Source organism: Sporisorium graminicola, chromosome SGRAM_7 (genome assembly GCF_005498985.1).
Source record: "Sporisorium graminicola strain CBS 10092 chromosome SGRAM_7, whole genome shotgun sequence".
Lineage (NCBI taxonomy): Eukaryota > Fungi > Basidiomycota > Ustilaginomycetes > Ustilaginales > Ustilaginaceae > Sporisorium > Sporisorium graminicola.
This window is the reverse complement of record NC_043737.1, coordinates 605,679-623,520: the sequence shown is the minus strand read 5'-3', so window position 1 is coordinate 623,520 and position 17,842 is coordinate 605,679. Positions and strand designations below refer to the sequence as shown.

The 17,842-nt window shown below is 58.4% G+C and overlaps 4 protein-coding genes across 4 annotated transcripts; 1 reads left to right on the top strand and 3 right to left on the bottom strand.

Annotated features, from left to right (window-relative positions):
- Window positions 1-184: 184 nt before the first annotated feature.
- On the bottom strand, window positions 185-3,946 carry EX895_005667 (uncharacterized protein; the record flags this gene model as incomplete). The annotated part of the gene is made up of 1 exon (XM_029886259.1): window positions 185-3,946. One exon carries the CDS (start codon window positions 3,944-3,946, stop codon window positions 185-187), a length of 3,762 nt encoding a protein of 1,253 aa, XP_029737490.1.
- A 1,088-nt stretch (window positions 3,947-5,034) lies between these two features.
- EX895_005666 (uncharacterized protein) lies at window positions 5,035-5,703 on the top strand (the record flags this gene model as incomplete). Its single annotated transcript, XM_029886258.1, has 1 exon — window positions 5,035-5,703. One exon carries the CDS (start codon window positions 5,035-5,037, stop codon window positions 5,701-5,703), a length of 669 nt encoding a protein of 222 aa, XP_029737489.1.
- Window positions 5,704-5,841: 138 nt separating this feature from the next.
- On the bottom strand, window positions 5,842-9,771 carry EX895_005665 (uncharacterized protein; the record flags this gene model as incomplete). The annotated part of the gene is made up of 1 exon (XM_029886257.1): window positions 5,842-9,771. One exon carries the CDS (start codon window positions 9,769-9,771, stop codon window positions 5,842-5,844), a length of 3,930 nt encoding a protein of 1,309 aa, XP_029737488.1.
- A 2,791-nt stretch (window positions 9,772-12,562) lies between these two features.
- Window positions 12,563-16,822, bottom strand: EX895_005664 (uncharacterized protein; the record flags this gene model as incomplete). Its single annotated transcript, XM_029886256.1, has 1 exon — window positions 12,563-16,822. One exon carries the CDS (start codon window positions 16,820-16,822, stop codon window positions 12,563-12,565), a length of 4,260 nt encoding a protein of 1,419 aa, XP_029737487.1.
- Window positions 16,823-17,842: the final 1,020 nt, after the last annotated feature.

Below are 17,842 nucleotides of genomic sequence, written 5' to 3'. Positions count from 1 at the left end.
CATTTAGTGCCGAGCCCTATTTTGGTCGATCGTTTCGTAGCGGGTGGCAAACTCAACCCCGCACACGCTGCCTCGAGCTCCTACTTTCACTTTCACCTTGGACGCTCTGCAAGACACTGGCACAAGCATGTCCTGGTCGCACAGAAGCTAGAAGCTCGTTTCGTCATCTAAGTGAACCTCTCAATCACAGCTCAGTCTCGACATGCTGATCCCTCCTATCCTGCATATCAAACCTGTCCTTCAACCCTACACCTGCACTCTTCGCGCTCTGCCCAATCCACGTCATGGTACGCACCGGCTTGAACTGCTTGATGCCTTTGTGCTGACGATGCAACTCGTTCTTCTCCGCCTTCCAGTCGGTAAATTTGTCCTTGAGCGAGCGGCTGCGTTGCAAGCCCTCTCCTCCCTCTCCCCCTCCTGCTTCCGCCGAGCCCGCGTCTGGTTCCGCATCGGAATCGGTTGAGTCCGCGTCGTTGTCGTCGTCGTCCGTTCCAGGCTGCACCACATCGTCTACTTCCTCCAGATACCCCTCTGTATTCATCCTCGAATTCGCAAAGTCTCCGCTGACACTCCTCAGCCCCAACGCGACGCAGCACCGCCACGCGTCCATGACGGTCTTGGCCCCTGGATTGCCGTCGAACTTGGTGTGCACCTTGCCCAGCCCCGACTTGAACTGCATCTTGACGCACAAGTAGCCGATCCTCTCCACGCCCAACTTTTCCGCTTCCGCCTCGTTGCGGAAATCGTGATAGTTCTGACGCAGACGATGAAACCCGCCCCCAGGCAGCGGACGCCAGATGGGTAGCCTCATGTCGACCACCTCGTCGTCTGTCAGGTCCTGCTGCCAAACAATGCACATGTGCGTCGTCTTGCGCTTGCCCAACGCGCTCAGCGCGCGGAATTCGATCACGTACGGCGCAGCATACCTCCTCCGTGCAGGCACCTTGAACGGGAATTCGGCGTCATTCAGCTTCCACTCGACCGCCGCCTTCGACTCCCTGTCCACATATCGTGCTCTGCTCGCTGCGATCTTGGCGCTTCCGGCGAGCGTCGAAGCTCTCAGCGCGACCAGGTGCAAATCGTGTCCACTGGCGCCCTTTGTCTCATCAAAGTCAGTCGCCACGGGCGAAGACAGCAGACGAACAGTGCCGATGTTCCAACCGAGCCGGTTCTTGTCACGCCGGGTACGCTGGATCGGACGGAAGAGCAACGAGAGCCGGATCCGACCGTGGCCCACCCCTCCGGCAAGCGGGAAGAACCGCGTCACCTGCGAGCTCTCCTTGAACAGATCCGACAGCTTGATCGGCACAACACCCAGGATAGCGTCTGCCTCGCGCACCCTGAAGTCGTACACCACCACCATGATAAGCGTTCGTCGCCAGTCGCGAATAAAACGCTCCGTGCCCGCATTGTAGAACGGATTCGAGTTGAGCGCTTTGGTACGCGTCCGGAAGATGATCTCGTCGTTAAGGATGATACGGCAGTACGCTGACGGTGCGTGCTCTGGGTCGTCTTCCGTCTCGACCGTGTCGACGTCTTGACCCGGCTCGTCCTTCTTGCGCGAGCGCAGCGAAGCATGGCCGTCCGTGGCTTCAAGGTTGGCAATGTGATGGATCTGTATCGACAGTATACCCGAGGGAAGGCTAGGGTCCGGAGGCTCGAAATCGACCGACGTCGCCTGATGCCGTGTCTGCGTATTCTTCTCGCGGTCGATGGCGTCTTGCGTCAATGGGCTGTCAGGCTCGATCGACTTGCTGTCCATCTCCTTGCCATCGTGCTCTGGCTCGTCAACTCCGTTAACGCTCGAATCTTGTTCCCGGTCGTTCTGGTTCTCGACACTTGCCTCGTTCTCAGCGCTGCCTATCTTGCGACTGTCCTCTCCACTTGCTTTCGGCTCTCGGCGCATAGACGGAGCCTTGGTAAAGAAACCCAAGCTCCAATGAACGATCCCCTGCTTAGATCTCTCCCTGTCCAGACCCTTCAGCGTATCGGACCGCTTGAAGAGCTTATTCGGGTGCCTTGCCAGATCCACCAGATTCACCTCGGCGATTCCCAGCATGTCGTCCTGCGAGAACCGGTCCGAGTCCCACAACGCGATCGAGACCCTGTCGTCCGAATCGAGGTTCTCCCTGGTAACCAGAATCATATGCCGCTCCTCCCACCGCGGCGAAAGCTCGTTCAAGACGACCCGGGTGCTGTACAGGATCTTGCCCACTTTTGCCAGACTCAGCGTACAGTACGGATCGGAGGACCCGCGGATATCCTGCTTCTCGAGATCGGTGGCCGAGTGGATGCACACCACCACCACACCAAGCGCCAGCACCTCACGCTTGATGTTGTCCCCCATCAGCATCTCGCCTACGTCCATCGTCAGCGAGGAGGGCATGACGAACTCGCCCACAGCCGCATCGATTGAGCTTTCGATAAAACTCGAAAGGAAAGGGATGTGCGAAGTGTTGATGTGCAGTGGGACAACCTCGATGCCCACGCGAGGCAAGCCGCAAAAGGTAAATGTGACGTCTTTGACAAAGGGCGGATCCGAGGTAAGCTGTACGCGTGCGCGTACCTTGCCGACAAAGCCTTTGATCTCGACCCAGACGGGTAGGGGGAGCATAAGCAGCTTTCGTGCTCCGAGCCAGAACTTGATGAGCAGGTGTGCATTGCGATGCTTGCCACCTCCGACGCCGTTGGATGTGGGTCGAGCTCGATAGACAAAGCCAAGTTCGAGATTGACATAGTGTTCGCTTTGATCCACGTCGTCTTGTTCTTTTTGCTGCTCGATATCGGACTCGTCCTGGTCTCCAGCCTGCTTTTCATTTGAGAGTCGTTGAGCCCTCTTCTTGCGCGCGTCTTCGACCATACCATTCACCTGGCCATCCGGAAGGATTCGAAGGCCTGTAATGCGAAGCGGAGTCGATCCCTGTGCGAGGTCTTCAACCTTGACACTATGGATGAAACTTGGTATGGAGGCCTGCATGACGTCTTCCAGCGTGCCACCTAGCGACGAAAAGAGTTCTGGGTTCATGACCGACCACAGTGCCTCCACAATCCCATTGAGCCATTCCGCGCCCTCTGCAATTCCTTGCGGCAATCCTTGCTCGATTTCGTCTTGTTCAACTTCGTCAAACGACCTAGCTTGTTCACCTCGTCGTCGTTCCCGATGCCATCTATCGTCCTCAACCCGCGACAGAAAGGTGCGCCAGCCCCACCACAATAGCCAGGCATTGAGAGCGACACTGAGCCACGCCGGTACGATCCGGAAGGCGGTGATGAGAGACCAAATGGAAAAAAACGGCAGCAGGCGCCGATCGATTCGAAGGACGGACGTGGGCAGTGGAGCTGCAGGTGGGAAGGACTTTGAGGTGAGATTGGAGCGCAGGTTGGATTGCAGCACCTGCTCTCTGCCAAGTTTGTCTCCGGCTTCTGCTCGAGCCAGGGTATGGCGATACTCGCGCTTGCCAGTATCGTGGATCCAGGTATCACGGCCGGTGACCGGGTCGCGCACCTTGCGAGGGGTGCGGCTTCGCTTGTAGGCTTTGTCTGCTTGATCTGCGCTCTGGTGGGCGTTGCTTCCGCTTTCGTCGCCCGAGTCGCCTTGTGCGTCCTGTGAACGCTTCTCCTCTCGCTGGCTATCCTGAGACGACTTTGAACTGGAAAACAGGCCCGAGCGACGCTTCTTATGCGGCTTTTGCTGATCTTGCGCGGTCTCTGCTGCGGCAGTGTTAGAGGTGTTGAAGAGCTCAGACGGCTCGGCACCACCAGCGCCACCTGCTGCTACATTCTCGGCTTCCTCAGCTCCTGAATCTGTGTCCGAGTCGGCTAGGTTGCGCTTTGCAATGACTTCCGAGAGACCCTTTTTGAAAAAGCGCTGAATGGAAGGGATGGGCGAGTTCTCAGAGTAGTAATCGCGATGTTTGTGCTGGACGCCTTGCGTTGGGGTTGGCATCTTGAAGTCATCAGCAGTAGGCCTACTATGTCTTCCGCGTCAGGATGGTGGTGGTGTTGGGAGAAGAGAGGGGAGAGTGGAGAGGGGAGAGTAAGCATGAGAAGGGGGTTAGGTGGACTGTGCGGTTGAAACACGTCTTGGCACGTCACCTTGTTCGTCGGAATGGCAGGGCCGGATTTACTTGACGCCGGACAACGCTTCCGTTGCCAGCCAAGGCGCTACCGATGCTGCTGCCTCGCTGCTTCGGGAAGCCTCATCGGAAAGGTGCCAACCCGAATCGTCGTCACGCGGCATGTCGGCGTGACTGTGCTTCCAACTGGACCCTGAACTCGTTCACCCGCCCACTTTTCCTCTCGCTTGTCCGCTGGACAAAGTTGGCCGATGCCATGAACCTGTCGACGACTCTTCCCCCTCCTGCCGATTCTTCGAAGCTCTCATTGTTTGTCGATACAGTACAGAGCCGAAAGTGAGAACAATGATTTGGAATGATATGTCGAGGTCTCGGTAAGACAATCAGTCAGTCGAGCTTCGATGCGAGAAGGCGAGTGCCAAGGCTGATTCCGTCGTGTAGCGTGATGTCATGTAGCGCGGCTTAGCCTTCTCCACCATTTTTGGGCCATACATTGTTAGATCTCTACAGCGTGCTTTGGGGCGGCGTTTAGTACGCTTCCGGCCCGTTTGCGGTGTCAACTGAGCTTCTCTGGACGTTACTTTGATGCATTGATGCATGGTGTAGTGACCGAACCAGTCATTGAGCCGACGCTTGAGACGACCTTTGCGTGCGCGGGTGCATAGACTACCGTGAGCTTTCCGCGGACCGCGCGCCAATCGTAATCCGCTGGACGAAAAAAGAGACCAACACTTCTGCATGTAGAGCTCAGTTCTGAACAGCAACACCAACCAACGCCGACCTATGAGCAACTTCTCGCCTTTCAACCATCATCTCCCCCCGAACGAGGTTTTCTTCGAGCAACGCCTTGCTCAGCCACAACACGCATTTCGACAGTGCGAGATTCACCGAAGCATACCCATCCTCGCCACTCTCGATCTCAACCAGCCACCGCCGACAGGTTTTCATCTGAAAAGCCATGTCACACCATCACACGCACAGCGGAGGGTGCGGGCACGATCACCACGACGACGACTCGCACGTCAAGCCGAACGAAGGCGATCAGGACCTTCTCTACAGCAGCATTGATCGGGACCGCGTTGTGGCGCTCAACGAGAGCGTCCCCAACTCTGCGGCTCTCACCATCAAGCCATGGGAGCGACGCACGGACCCGGAGCCCCAAGTAACCTCGGACGCCGACGATCAGCTCATCATCCACATTCCCTTCACCTCTTCCGTCAAGCTTACCACGCTCCTCTTCCGACCCGCCGCCGAACCGGACCTCACACCGAGTGTGATCAAGCTCTACAGAAACCTGCCGCCCAATGCGCTCGACTTCGACGACATCACCGACCGCCCCGAGACCACCAAGCTCGACAGCATCCCCACCGTCCAAGACACAAAGGACGTCATCAGCTTCCCCCTACCCCCCGTCAAATGGTCCAACACCGACAGCATCACCCTCTTCGTCGAAGCCAGCCTCGGCGGACAACACTCCGGCATCCAATTCCTCGGCTTCAAGGGCAAATCCTCTGGCTACTCCAGAGCCGCCCCCACCAACATCGTGTACGAAAGCGCTCCTCAGCTCAAAGATCATTCCAGGGTAGGCACCGATTCGCTCTCATCCGCTCACGGCTTTGGTCACTGAGTGAATAGCAAAAGGCATCAAAGTGTATAATGTGTGTTTGATATGTACAATTGGTTTTTGGGGTTTGCGAGAAGACCGCATCCGTTCCTTGAGTGAAAGTGCGTCTGTGCGTGTGTGCGTGTCTGTGTTGGTGCGATTCTATTGAAGAGACAGCTTTCGCCCGGTGCTATCCGACGCAGGGATCGAAAGGTTGGTCATCGACATGGTCCGTGTGCCCGTCGGTGAGCCTCGATTCGACTGCCCAACCGACGGCGCCACCAGCGGCGTCATTGACGCAGCAAAGTGCTTGGGCGTCTCGGGCCGCGGCAACGGCGTCATCGTGCCCGGCGTCGAGGGTACTGAACGGTTGTGCTTCATGTGCGCCTGGATCAGGTGTCCAGCACACAACGCACCCATCAACGACAGCTCACCGGCCATAACCGAAGCTGCAATGATGCGTGCCAGCCTCTGTGCGTTGGCTCCCGGCGTCGTCGGGTGTGCTCCAGCAATACCCATCATCTCCAACATGGATCGCTGCGGTGGCAAGACCGTTCCGCCGCCCACGGTACCCACCTCGATGCTCGGCATCGAAACGGTGATCAAAAGATCCTGATCGTCGTTGACAGCCTCCATGAGCGTAATGCAGTTGGACGACTCGACGTTCTGCGCGGGATCCTGACCCGTGGCGAGGTAGATGGCGGTCAAGATGTTGGCAGCGTGCGCATTGAATCCACCGACGGAACCAGCCATGGCAGAACCGATTAGGTTCTTCTTGGTGTTGAGGTTGACTAGATCGCGAACGGTACACTTGAGCACCGAGCGCACCACACTACCGGGCACAACCGCTTCGGCCACGACGCTCTTGCCTCGGCCCTCGATCCAGTTGATCGCAGCCGGCTTCTTGTCTGTACAGTAGTTGCCGGACAGCGAGAGCACCTTCATGTCTGGGAACTGCGACTCGGTCATCAGGGCGAGCGCCTTTTCGACGCCCTTTGAAATCATGTTCATACCCATGGCGTCACCGGTCGACGTGGCAAATCGCACATACAGCGTTCGACCGGCCAGCACGCAACGCAGCGACGAGAGACGGGCGAATCGCGAAGTCGAGTCAAAGGCAGCCTTGATCGCCGAGGCACCTTCCTGCGAGTCGATCCAGCGCTTGGCCTTGGCCGCCTGAACGACGCTAGGGAACTCGAGCGCCGGTCCACGAGTCATGGCATCCTGCGTGAGCACTGTCGTGACGCCACCTCCAGCATTGAGAGCCTTGCACCCGCGCGAAGTCGAAGCCACCAGTGTGCCCTCAGTCGTAGCCATGGGAATGGGCATGATCTGGCCGTCGATGTTGAGCGGGCCGGCAATACCAAGAGGGATGGGCATGTAGCCAACCACGTTCTCGCAACAGGCTCCCATAACCTTGCCATAGTCGTAGTCACGGTGAGGCAGCAGCGAGGTCTCGAGCGTTCGAGTGGACGAAGCACGCGAAACGAGAGCTCGGCGGACACGCACCGCTCGCTCATGATCCTGGAGCACCTTTTCCAAGGCGTAAGCTGCAATCTTGCCGTTCTGACTGAGAGTGATGACCTCTTCGTCGGTGAGGAAAAAGACACCAGCACCACCTGCGTAGATCTCGACCAGCTCCTCGAGAGGGCGAACGACCGCCTCGCCGTCAGGGCCGACGTAGGTTGCGTCTTGCAGACGAATTTGCTGTCCACGCTGTCCGGGAGTGGAAACGGCACCGTCGCCGTCCGAGCTGGGCGCAACTTCCGGCTTCTTGACAGCGTCCATAGCATCAGGCTTGATAGCGTCAGCGGGCACGGCGTTGGCGCCGGCACCGTTGGTCGAAGCATCCTTGGACGTCAACTTGTCGTTTTCTCGGGTCAGCTTGGAGAGCGGAGCCGAGACGTGAGCAGCAGAGAGCTTGGCGAGTCGATTGTGGTATTCCGAGATGCCGTCGGCGCTGTGGCCGCGAGTCTGAACCGCCGGTCTGCCATTCTCTGCGCGTGCGTTCCACTTCCTGCTGAGACGATCAGTGTGCTCCTCGATGGCCTTGGCTTCGCTGTCCAGATGAGCGCCGATGAAGCGCGCGGCGGCGTAGGCGGCGGCACCTGCTGCGTTGCCCTCGGAAAGAGCTGCATTGCCAGTGGCGATCCCCTTGAGCAGGTATGCGTTGAGGAAAATGCTAATACCGAGGGCCAGAGACATCCACTTGCTGATGACGGGATCGCCAACGATAACGGTCCAGCCGCTCATGAGGCTGTCGAGGACGGCGAGCGACGAGCTTGCACGGCCGACGGGAACGGGGCGCACTCCGGCAGAAGTGACCTGCGCGTAAACTCCGGACGCGTTGAGGGCGGCGTTCGCGAGGGTGCTTCGCGAAGACGACACAACATGGTTAGCCTCGAGCAGCACAAGGATGACAGGCTCCGAGATGCGGGCGACAAGGTCGACGTCTCCGGGCTGCGACTGCGAGAGCTGAGCGAGAAGAGGAGCGATGGCCGAGGAAGCTGCAGGGCCAAAGATGGGCGACTGTTCGGCCACGATCTGGTAGGGTGAGGGCTCGTAGGTGGCGTGGTGGCGCGTGATGGCCGATTGGCGGGTGAGTGTCGAGATCAAGTTGAACGAGTGCAGAACAAGGAACGAAGTGATAAGCAGCAGCTTCAGACGACCGAGCGGGTTCTCCGACTTGCGACGCTTGTCCGAGGGCGCAGAGCCAAACACGGCGTGGAGCGCCTTCTTCCACAGAGGTCGGCTCGAAGGCGTGGGGCTCGAGTCTCGCGAGGTAGAGCTGTCCGAAAGTGGGCTGGCGGGCGCCGAGTCGGGATCGAGGCTAAGCTCTGCGCTGACCTTGGGCTTGCGGACGCCGCGCTTGACTTTGATGCGGTGCACTTCCACCATGACGGTAAGAATGGAGACGTAGAACGCGAACAGGAAGATGCAGTCAAAGAGGAGAATGAGAGCGGCGAGCTGGCAGAATTCGCGAAGCCCGCTGACACCGCTGGTGGCACCGACAGCCATGACAGCAATCTCGATGAGATAGTCGCGGATGATGGGAACGCCGACGCGGTTGACAGCAGACACGACAATCTCGTGAGCAGGCATGGGGGTGGGCTCAGCCCAGCGCAGGCTGTCCTCGCTCTTGAGTCGTGCGGTCAAGGCACGCACAAACGACTCCTCGCGCGACATGGCCACCGCACCGTTGGCAGCAGCCGCCGGCGTCTTGCCCAGCGTTCCAATCTCTGGTTTGGCAGCCTGGTCGAGGTTGCTGAGGATGAGCTCGGAGCGCTCTCTGCTGGAGAGCGACATGGTAGAAGGCGTGATCTCGGGATGCGTGAAAATGGCGCGGGTGAGCAGGTAGGGCTTTTCGAAGCCGACGAGGATGACGAGGAAAGGCAACGCCTCGGAGAGACAGATGGGATCGACCGTAACACCGAGCAAGGATGCAAAAGTGATGGCGAGGAGGAAGGCAAAGATGGACGACATGAGCACCGAAGCGCCGAGCCAAAAGTTGCTGCCAAACTTGCGCATCGAGAGAAAGAGGTTGACAAAGGTGCCGTGCATGAGGATGTAGGCCGAGAGCATGACAAAGATGTCGGCAGAGTCGGCCTTTCTCAGCAGAGCCCAGAAGCGGATGACGAGCGCCTTGACGGCGTAGGCCATCCATCGGATGCGCTGAATCTCTTCGTTGGTGTTGATGGCGCCGCGCTTCCCCTTGAGATTGTTGGGTGCATAGGGGTTGAACTCGCCATCGGGGACGAGGGGAACGATGCGAAGGTTGTCGTAAAGCTCTTGGATCTCGGCGGCCGAGGCTTTGGCGACCGAGTTAGGTCGGGCAATCGAGCGAGTCGCCTTGGAGAGCGAGGCGGATAGGAGCGAGGGATCGACGACCTTGGTGAGAAAGTCGTTGCGAAGAAGCGCTTGGTCGGCGGCACTGCTGTCCTGGCTATCGACAAAAGTCTTGCCAAACACGTAGGCCGAGTGGTGTGAGTCGGCGTCCTGGACGAGCACAGCGGAGACCTCGGGGCTCACTAGGGTAGCGACGAGGTCAGTGGAGAGCGATGGGAGGATGGACTCTTGAACCTGAGAGGCCATGTAGGATTCGCGTGCACTGGTCAGGAGGACGGGTTCGACAAAGAAGGTCTGAGAGGAAGGGCTGATGAGGGCGTCTGCATCCTCGACGCTGCCCTTTGCGCCAAGCTGGCTGAGGGGTTGCCAAAGGTTGTCGGAGCCGGCCTTTCGAACGTAGACGGTGTCGGCATCGGCGGCGGTCGAGGTGAGAGTCGTAGACAACGTTGATGGTGCAGTGGCAGCGGCTTTCTTGCTGGCGGCGCCAGCCCACTTGAAGAGGCCAGAAGAGGAGGAGCTGGAAGCCAAGCTGGTGGCCTCGATCGAGATGGGCTCGAAGAAGTTGGAGTGAGTGACAGCGTGGAGAAGCTGAAAGTAGGCAAGGGTGACGATGATAAAGATGGTGACGATGACCTCGATGGGATTTTGAGATGCGGCCCTGGCTAGGCGTCTGAGCATGATCTTAGGCAGCGAAAGGGGCTGCGCCGAGATGCCGATGGACGAGGCGCCGCTGCTGTACGAAGATGCGGAGACAGACGACATGGTGGCGGCGGAAACGTCAACTTGCGAGTGGGATTCAAGAGCCAAGAGGCGGTGACGTGACGCGGCAGCGATGCGAGGCAAGAGTTGCTTGAGCTTGACGAGCGACGCCGGGTGGAGGGGAATTTACAAGATGGGAGCGTTCGAAGGGGTTACTTGTAGGGTCGACGATAGACTAGCAAGTGGGAAAACAAGGCATGCGTGGGGGTCAAGAGAAAGAATCTTGCAAAGCAGATGTGCGAGGGTAGTGACGATGCCCTGAGGCGGTGACGACCGGACAGCAGCCACTTGAGCAGACCGTTGAGGCGAGCAGGATCCAGCGAACGAGCGTTCGTCGTGGCCGTCGAAGAAGAAAGAAAAGCAAGGTCGGAGTTGAGCCGGACCTTTTTCTGTGTATGGTGGAGACGAGCGGTGGCGGCGAAACGAGGGACGAAGTAGGATGGAGAGCAGACGGACGACCTTAATGATCCACACAAAGGGAGAGGTGCGGAGTAGGGCTACGAGTTGCTCGCCTGCCTGAGGGGGGAGAGGGGTGATGGTGACGAGAGAGTCAAGGAGGGAAGGTCGGATGTACAATCAATGGGCAGCTGTCAAACCGAGAAGAGGAAGGGCAGCGGAGAGAAGAGAGACAGAAGAGCAGCGGTGCGTGTGTAGTGTGTCTGTGTGTGTCGAGCGTGCGTGTAAAAGTAACGAATTGCGGCACAAGCGCAGAGAAGCGAGGGGCGCAAAGTGCAGCTGAAATTGGGCGTCAAGCAAGTTGGCCGAGCAAATGATGGCCGCCTTCTGACCAGGGCAGCGACAGGAACAAGACACACACGCAAACACGCAAAGACACACGCACACGAGAGGCACGCACCGGCAGTAACCCTTCAGTCGAGCAAATAAGCCCTCCGCGACAAGAAGAGAGAGAGAGAGAGAGAGAGAATTCAGACGAGTGGCAACAGGAGCAAGGATCGTCGAGTGGCAGCGGTTCTGCTATCGGATTGGCCCACGCTTCTCTGGCACAGCCAATTCAGCTTTTTTGGGAAGGGAGCAAAGCCAAAAAGTTCTTCTCAAGTTAATCATTTCATGAGTTTTGAGAGGCTCTGTGTGCTGCTCTGCTCGAGAACCCTTTTTTTTCTTTACCCCATTTGCCTCTCGATCTCAAAGCCGACCGACGTGTCGAGCGAGAGCAAGAACAAAGCGCGTTCGCGTGGGGACTTTGAGCTTGAGAAAGTGGGGCCATTTCGTTCCAAAAACAGGAAAAAAGGCAAAGTCGAAATCGAAACAAGCTTGGAAATCCACCAAAGCAGACAGGCAGCCAGGCTATCGCAAATTTGCGCGAAATCGCACGACTCGCTTGGACGGGGTCTGAGTAGCAAACCTCAACGGACGGCCGTATCTTTTGAGCGTCACTGTGTCGCTTGATCGCTTGTGGGTCTCTTTGGCAAGCAGGCAAATTTGACGATCCGCAAACACCGTCGAAAGGCGCCAGCTAGTTTATGCAAAGCCTATCTCTTCGCGCTCAAAAGACGCATACGCGAGGCTCGTCCTGATACGGTACGGCAATTCATATCTCTCTTCTGGCACGCGGGGAGATGCCACACCCTCTCTGCTGACGACGTGGTCTTGCTCGGCTCAACTCGACCGCCTCTGCAATACTTTAGAGTATACAGAAGAGACACAAGCAGTGCTCGACATAGCAGCGTCTGCAATTGAGTCCCTGGTTCGGCGCATCACCGAGCGGGACGGAAGGATAAATTAACCGAACCTCTTTGTCAGATCGTGTTCACAAGGCTGTGCGCTACTTGTTCTCTTGCTCTTGACGGCTTCCGTAACAGCCGAGCTGGTGGCGTGAGGTTTTCCTCTCCGTTCATCGAAGCCAGCCGGTAGCTTGTCGAGTACAAACAGCTAACTTTGAATACAAGATACTAAAGGCTGCTTGGTGTCACGCCACTTGATGCCCAGAATGCAGTCCGGGCTTTTACCCCGCACGTCGATCCCCCGCACTTTCATATGCCTCGACCGATCGCGCTCTCACTTTCGGAGCAATCAGCTGGTAGCTGGTCTTGTGAACGGCAGCACTGCTTCAACGCTTGCCAGCACACCACACACTCGCTCGAATGAATTGGAAAGAGAGAAAAAGAGGTGGTGCGATTCTTTTTGAGTTGGATGCGAACAACAACAGGTTCGTCATGTTTTTGTATAGTGGTTGATGCCATGCTATGTTTTTGATATGAAAGTCAGATCCATCCAGAACCCTTCCTGACTGAAGAAAGTCGTTTAGGCTTTGTCCAGATTACTTGCGACCGGCCTTGCTCTTACCCTTGGGCTTGGCAGGCGTCCCGTTACCGCCCTGGATGAAGCGGACCATCTCGTCGAGCGACTTGTTCGCGTTCGCATTGGCGCTTGCAGTAGAAGCAGTGCCCGCGATGGCGCCAGGAGCAGCAGTGGCAATGACTCCATTGCCTCGACGAGCCGAAGCGAGACCCAATGCACCCTCACGCGCCTGGCGAGCGCTCGCTTCCTTCTCCAACTTGGCCATACGCACCGCAGAAGCGGCCAGGCTCGAACAGAACGCTTCGCTCTCCTTGGTCTGCGCATCCTCCTTGCCCAGACGCTCTTCGAACACGCGCCACGCCTCCTTCTCCACCGTCAGCGCCGTCTTGAGATCGCCAGCGAGCGTGTACGCCTGACTCAGCTCGTGCGCCAGGTTGGCCGTGTGGATGCTGTCCGCGCCAAACAGCGACAAAGCCAGCTCGTGCGCAGATCGGTAGACGCGGAGACTCGGCTCGAACAGTCGAGCATTCTGCAGCGTGAGGGCGACGTTGGAAAGCGCATTGATGCAGTCCGGGTGCTCCTTGCCGTACAGCAGGCTCCACAACTCGAGCACCCTACGCTGGCACAGCAGCGACTCGCGCGTGTTGCCCGCCGATCGCTCCAACACTGCCAGGTTCATGTACTGGTTGAGCGTCTCCGGATGGTCCAAACCGAGCGTGCGCTCCGACACGGTCACCGCCTGCCTCTGGTATCGCACAGCGTTGGCCATGCTCACGTGCTCGTTGACCGGCGGCAGGTCCGCCTCACTGATTTCCTTGTTCTCCGACTTGGCCTGGTTGATCAGCTCGGCGCGCTCCATGGCTACAAGACCGGCAAGGTGGTGCACGATGGTCGCAAACAGCGCGTAGCATCGTGCCACTTCCGGGTGAACAAGACCGTACACCTGCTCGTGGAAGCTGACGCCTTCGAGCAGTAGTTCCAGTCCCAGATCGCGGTCTCCGCGGCTGATCGAGATCCTGCCGGCTTCGAAGGCCTCTTCGGCCAGCGTGCTCTTGGGTGTCGAGTCCTTGACCACAGGCACCAGATTGAGCACGTCTTCAGGCTCGAAGCTCGTGGTTCGCACCACCTTGGCGGGCTTCTTGTCTGCACCAACAGCGGCGGAAGCGCCATTGGCCTTCTTGGTGCCGTTCTGCTGGTCGCTTCCGCCCTTCTTCTTGCCCTTGCTCTTCTTGCCGCCGGCCGAGTGACCGTTGATCTGCGACTCACCGTGCGAGTCATCCGACACACTGCCATCCGCCTCGGCCAGCTTGCCCTCCAGAACATAGTCCTGCAGCTTGAGCTGGATACCTGTGCGCAGCGCCACCTCTCGAAGCAGTTGAGCGCGTCGCAGCTCTTGGTCAAAGAAGGAGGCGGGCAGCTCAAAGCGGAAGCGCTTGCGGATCTCGGCTTTGATCTCGTCTTTAAGCGATTCGGGAGTGAGCTTGGTCCATTCTGCGTCTGTTGCATCGGAAAGCGGCGATGAAGTAGGCCGGGCCTCGGGGGCGGCGTTGACCTTGTCGCCGACGAGGCAGTTGAGGAAGTGTGAGACGCACGCAGCGACGTTGACCTGCTCGACGTCGCGGATGAGACCACGCAAGATGCGCTTGCTGGCTCGCAGCACCATCTCCTGCAGCACCGTGAGCCTGAAAGCGTTGAGGAAACCCTCGTGGCCAGGACCGGCCTTGTTGATGAGGTCCTGGTCGAGCTCCTGCTTGGCTTCTGGCGTGCAGAGGCGCGCGACGTAGCCGAGGTAACGGACGTTGATACCGCGCGCGTGCATCTGTCGGCTCAGTGCAGCACCGTCGGCAGCGGTGAAGAGACCGGCAGCGACGTCAGTAACGAAGCGAGGAATAGCAACCTTGCGCAAAAAGTCGGAAGCCTGTCGAACGGCTGCAACGCTGGCGTCCGACTCGTCCGTGATGGGAGTGATGACCTTGGAGCCATCCTCGACCGAGGCGTCTGCCACCTTGAACTCGACAAAGGCGTCAGGGTTAAAGGTCAGCTTGAACTCGGACGAGTCGAGACGTTCGGGCTCTTGCTCTTGCTCAGCCTCGACCTTGTCGGTCTCTTCTTGGCTGGAGGCAGCCTCCTTGGCTTCGGCATCCTTGGCAGCCTTGGCCTCCTGGCGAGCTGCGAGTTGGGCACGAGCCCACTTGCGGAACTCGCTGTCCCAGTAGATCTCGAGCAGCTCAGGTCGGAGCAGCGTCATGCGGTGTGGGTAACGTGCCTCCTGGCTCGAAGAGGAGGCGCTACCGTGGACCTGACCAGCAATGTCGTTCTCGAGCCAGTTGACATCGACGGGATTGAGTCGTGCAAGGTCGAGCACGTATCGGCGACCATCGGCACCGCGGAGACCCTTGGAGTCGACGCTGAGCCAGAGCGGGTGCTGTTTGCCGTTGGCATCCTCGACATCGTGCTCGTTGAGATGAAGGGTTTGAGCAACCTGGTGGAAAAGTTTGTGGAATGCGGCGTTGTCGCGGATCACTTCTGGACCCTCGACACCGCCGTAGACGACTTGAGTGTCGTCGTTGAGGTCGCCCTTGCCCGGCTTTCCATCCTTGTTATCGGTGGTCTTCTTGGCAACCGCGGTCTCTTCAGCATCTTCAGCCTGCTGCACAGCCTCTGGCTGGTCTTCGGTGTCATCTCGTCGGCGGAAGAGGCCAGGAACAACGCTCTGGGCGACCCATCGCTCCCCCTTCCAGTCGACAACGATGGTGCCAAGCAGGCACAGGCCACCGACGTCGAGGCTGTTAAGTGTCTTGACGCCCTGGATGTCCTTACCGACGGCAACGTGCGCGGCCTCGTCGCCGCCCATGTGAGGGTAGAGGTCGACACCGTCGGCGCCTTTGGAGATGAAGAGGTTGTTGACGATGAACATCTGTGCATCACGCTTGTCCATTGGGTTCATAGCCTGAACCTCGCCGGCAGCGACCTTTGGGATGGCGCGAGCCGCGGCCTGGGTGAATTCAGAGTAGATGCGGTTGAGCACACGGTCGCGCATAAGTCGCTCCGGCAGCGTGGTACGGGGCAGCTCTCGGGCGGACTGCAGCTCGTCGTTCCAGTCCCTGGTGCCTTCCAGAGTGTCGGCCGAGGTGGCGCCTGTGAGGAGGAAGGCGGCCTGGGAACGAAGCGGGTCTGCGGTGTGAGTGTGGTTGCGGGCAAGCCAAGGGAAGGCAGGCAAGGTGTTGGTGACGGGAACAGCGGAAAAGTAGTCTCGGGACGAGAGCGGGTCGTTGAAAAGCTTTGCAAAGGCGGAGAGGAAGAGCGGAGAGAAGCCGCAGAGCAGGTCAAAGAGGGAGCACGAGGCGAAGTCTTGGCCGGCGGGGCGGGGGGAGGGGTCGAAACGAGCACCCGATGAGCGGTTGACGTAGAAACCGTGGGTGGATGCAGTGATGAAGATGACCTCACCTTCAAGAGTGCCTACTTGGAGATAGAGGAGGTGGCCGTTGAGCTTGTAGTGCTGCGGCGGAGGGTTCCAGGAAGCGAGGGAGAGCTGACGGAGGCAGACGGGCAGCTGGCGAGGACGACGGGCTACGGAAGGGATGAGGTCGATGGCGGTGACGGCAGGCCAGCCAGCCCAGTCGACAAGAGGAAGCTGCGACTCGGACTCCTCTTGCGTGGTACCGTTTTTGCCAGCAGCGCGGCCGTTTGCGTTCTGACGGGCCGAGTCGAGCCGCCACTCTTGCGGGTTTCTGACGGCATCCTGAACGCTGATGGCAGCATCGACGCCAATGGCACTAGGATCGGCTGCGCCGCCGCTGAGGAGATCACGGAGACGCTGAACGTGTGCGCGGGCGTCGGCCTCGTTGAAGGCGACGTGAGTGACGTGAAGCTCTCGCTTGTCGACGGGGATGCCGTCGAAGATCTCACGAAGCTCTGTCCACTCTGGAACACGTTCGCCGAGCTGCACCTTGGCACCCTTGACGGCAGAAGCAGCAGAGGCGATAGGCTTACGGAAGCAGAACGCACCGAGCCAGTAGCCTTCGGGACTGTCTGTGATGGTGATGCGGAGGTCGTTGAGCGTCTCTTGCGGTGTGACGGCGACCTTGAGGGGAGACGGAGTTTCAGGAAGACCGCTTGCGGAAGCGGCGGCCGAGGGGATGAGAGGGCGTTTGGGGAGGTAGAGGTTGATCTCGAAGGGGAGGAGCGACTCGTCGATCTCTGTTGTTGGCTCGACGGCATCAGGAGCTGGCGTCTGGGCCGTCGCTGCCGTCGCCTCGAGGTTGTTCTCCTCTGCCATGATGGTATGATGGTCCGCCTCTCGATCCACCGACAGTGCCTCTTGTATCCGACTGTCCACCTATGGAATGCCGAAACAAAACGTCGACGGATGCGTGGAGCGGTGGGGTGGGAGCAGATATGGACTCCTTGTAGCGATGGACTGGAAAACAAGAAGAGAAGTGAGAGGATGCGAATCAAGGAGGAGCTTGCTGTTTCGCGGAACAAGAGCGAGCGAGAGAGCAACCAACACACGAGTGCAGCCGGACCAAGGAGACCCAGCCGGAAGAATCACACTCCAAAAAAAGGAAGAAGAGCGAGAAAATATAAGGTCAAAGCGGATTGGTCAGACGAGGTCGGGCCGGACCAACCACAGGATCGGGGTTGCCTAGCAAATAGACAAGTGTTGCATTCCCACAACGACGCTTTCGCTTTCTTCTCAAGGGCTGACTCCGTTTTTGGGTCGTCTCTTCTTTTCTTCTCGGAATTTTTGTGACTCCATTTCTTCGCGAATTCATTTCTCATCTTTTTGAATCTGTGCTTGCTGTGCTGGCAGTGGGCTTAGACTTCGTACAGGTTCACTTCTACAGCAGACTAGAGCGATGGCTGAGGTCCTTCTTCCAAGGTAGAAGGACAAGATTGTACCATCCACTACTGCCGATATTCCCAGGGCGGCAAAACTCGACAGCAGTAAGTGGGCATAGTCGAGGGTACATTGTGAAGTGGAATGGCAAAGGCCGAACCGGCGCCTTTCGGGTGTGGCAGGCAGGCAGGCTGGCTGATTAATGGCCACGACGACGACGTCCGTCCAAGCTTAGTCGGACCCGTCCGTTGTTATATTATATTATAAGTTTGATATTGTTAGACCATCATGTCTTCTCGCACAGGCCGTGTTCATGTTCGGCGTCTGGCTGCATTGCGGAGTGGAGGAAGCAAAGGACAAAGGACCCTTGACTGACAGCCGAGGACGACATCGCTTTATCAGCTGTCACCTTCACTGCTACCACCTCGGTTCGCCTACCGCTCTCACAACGCCAGTGGC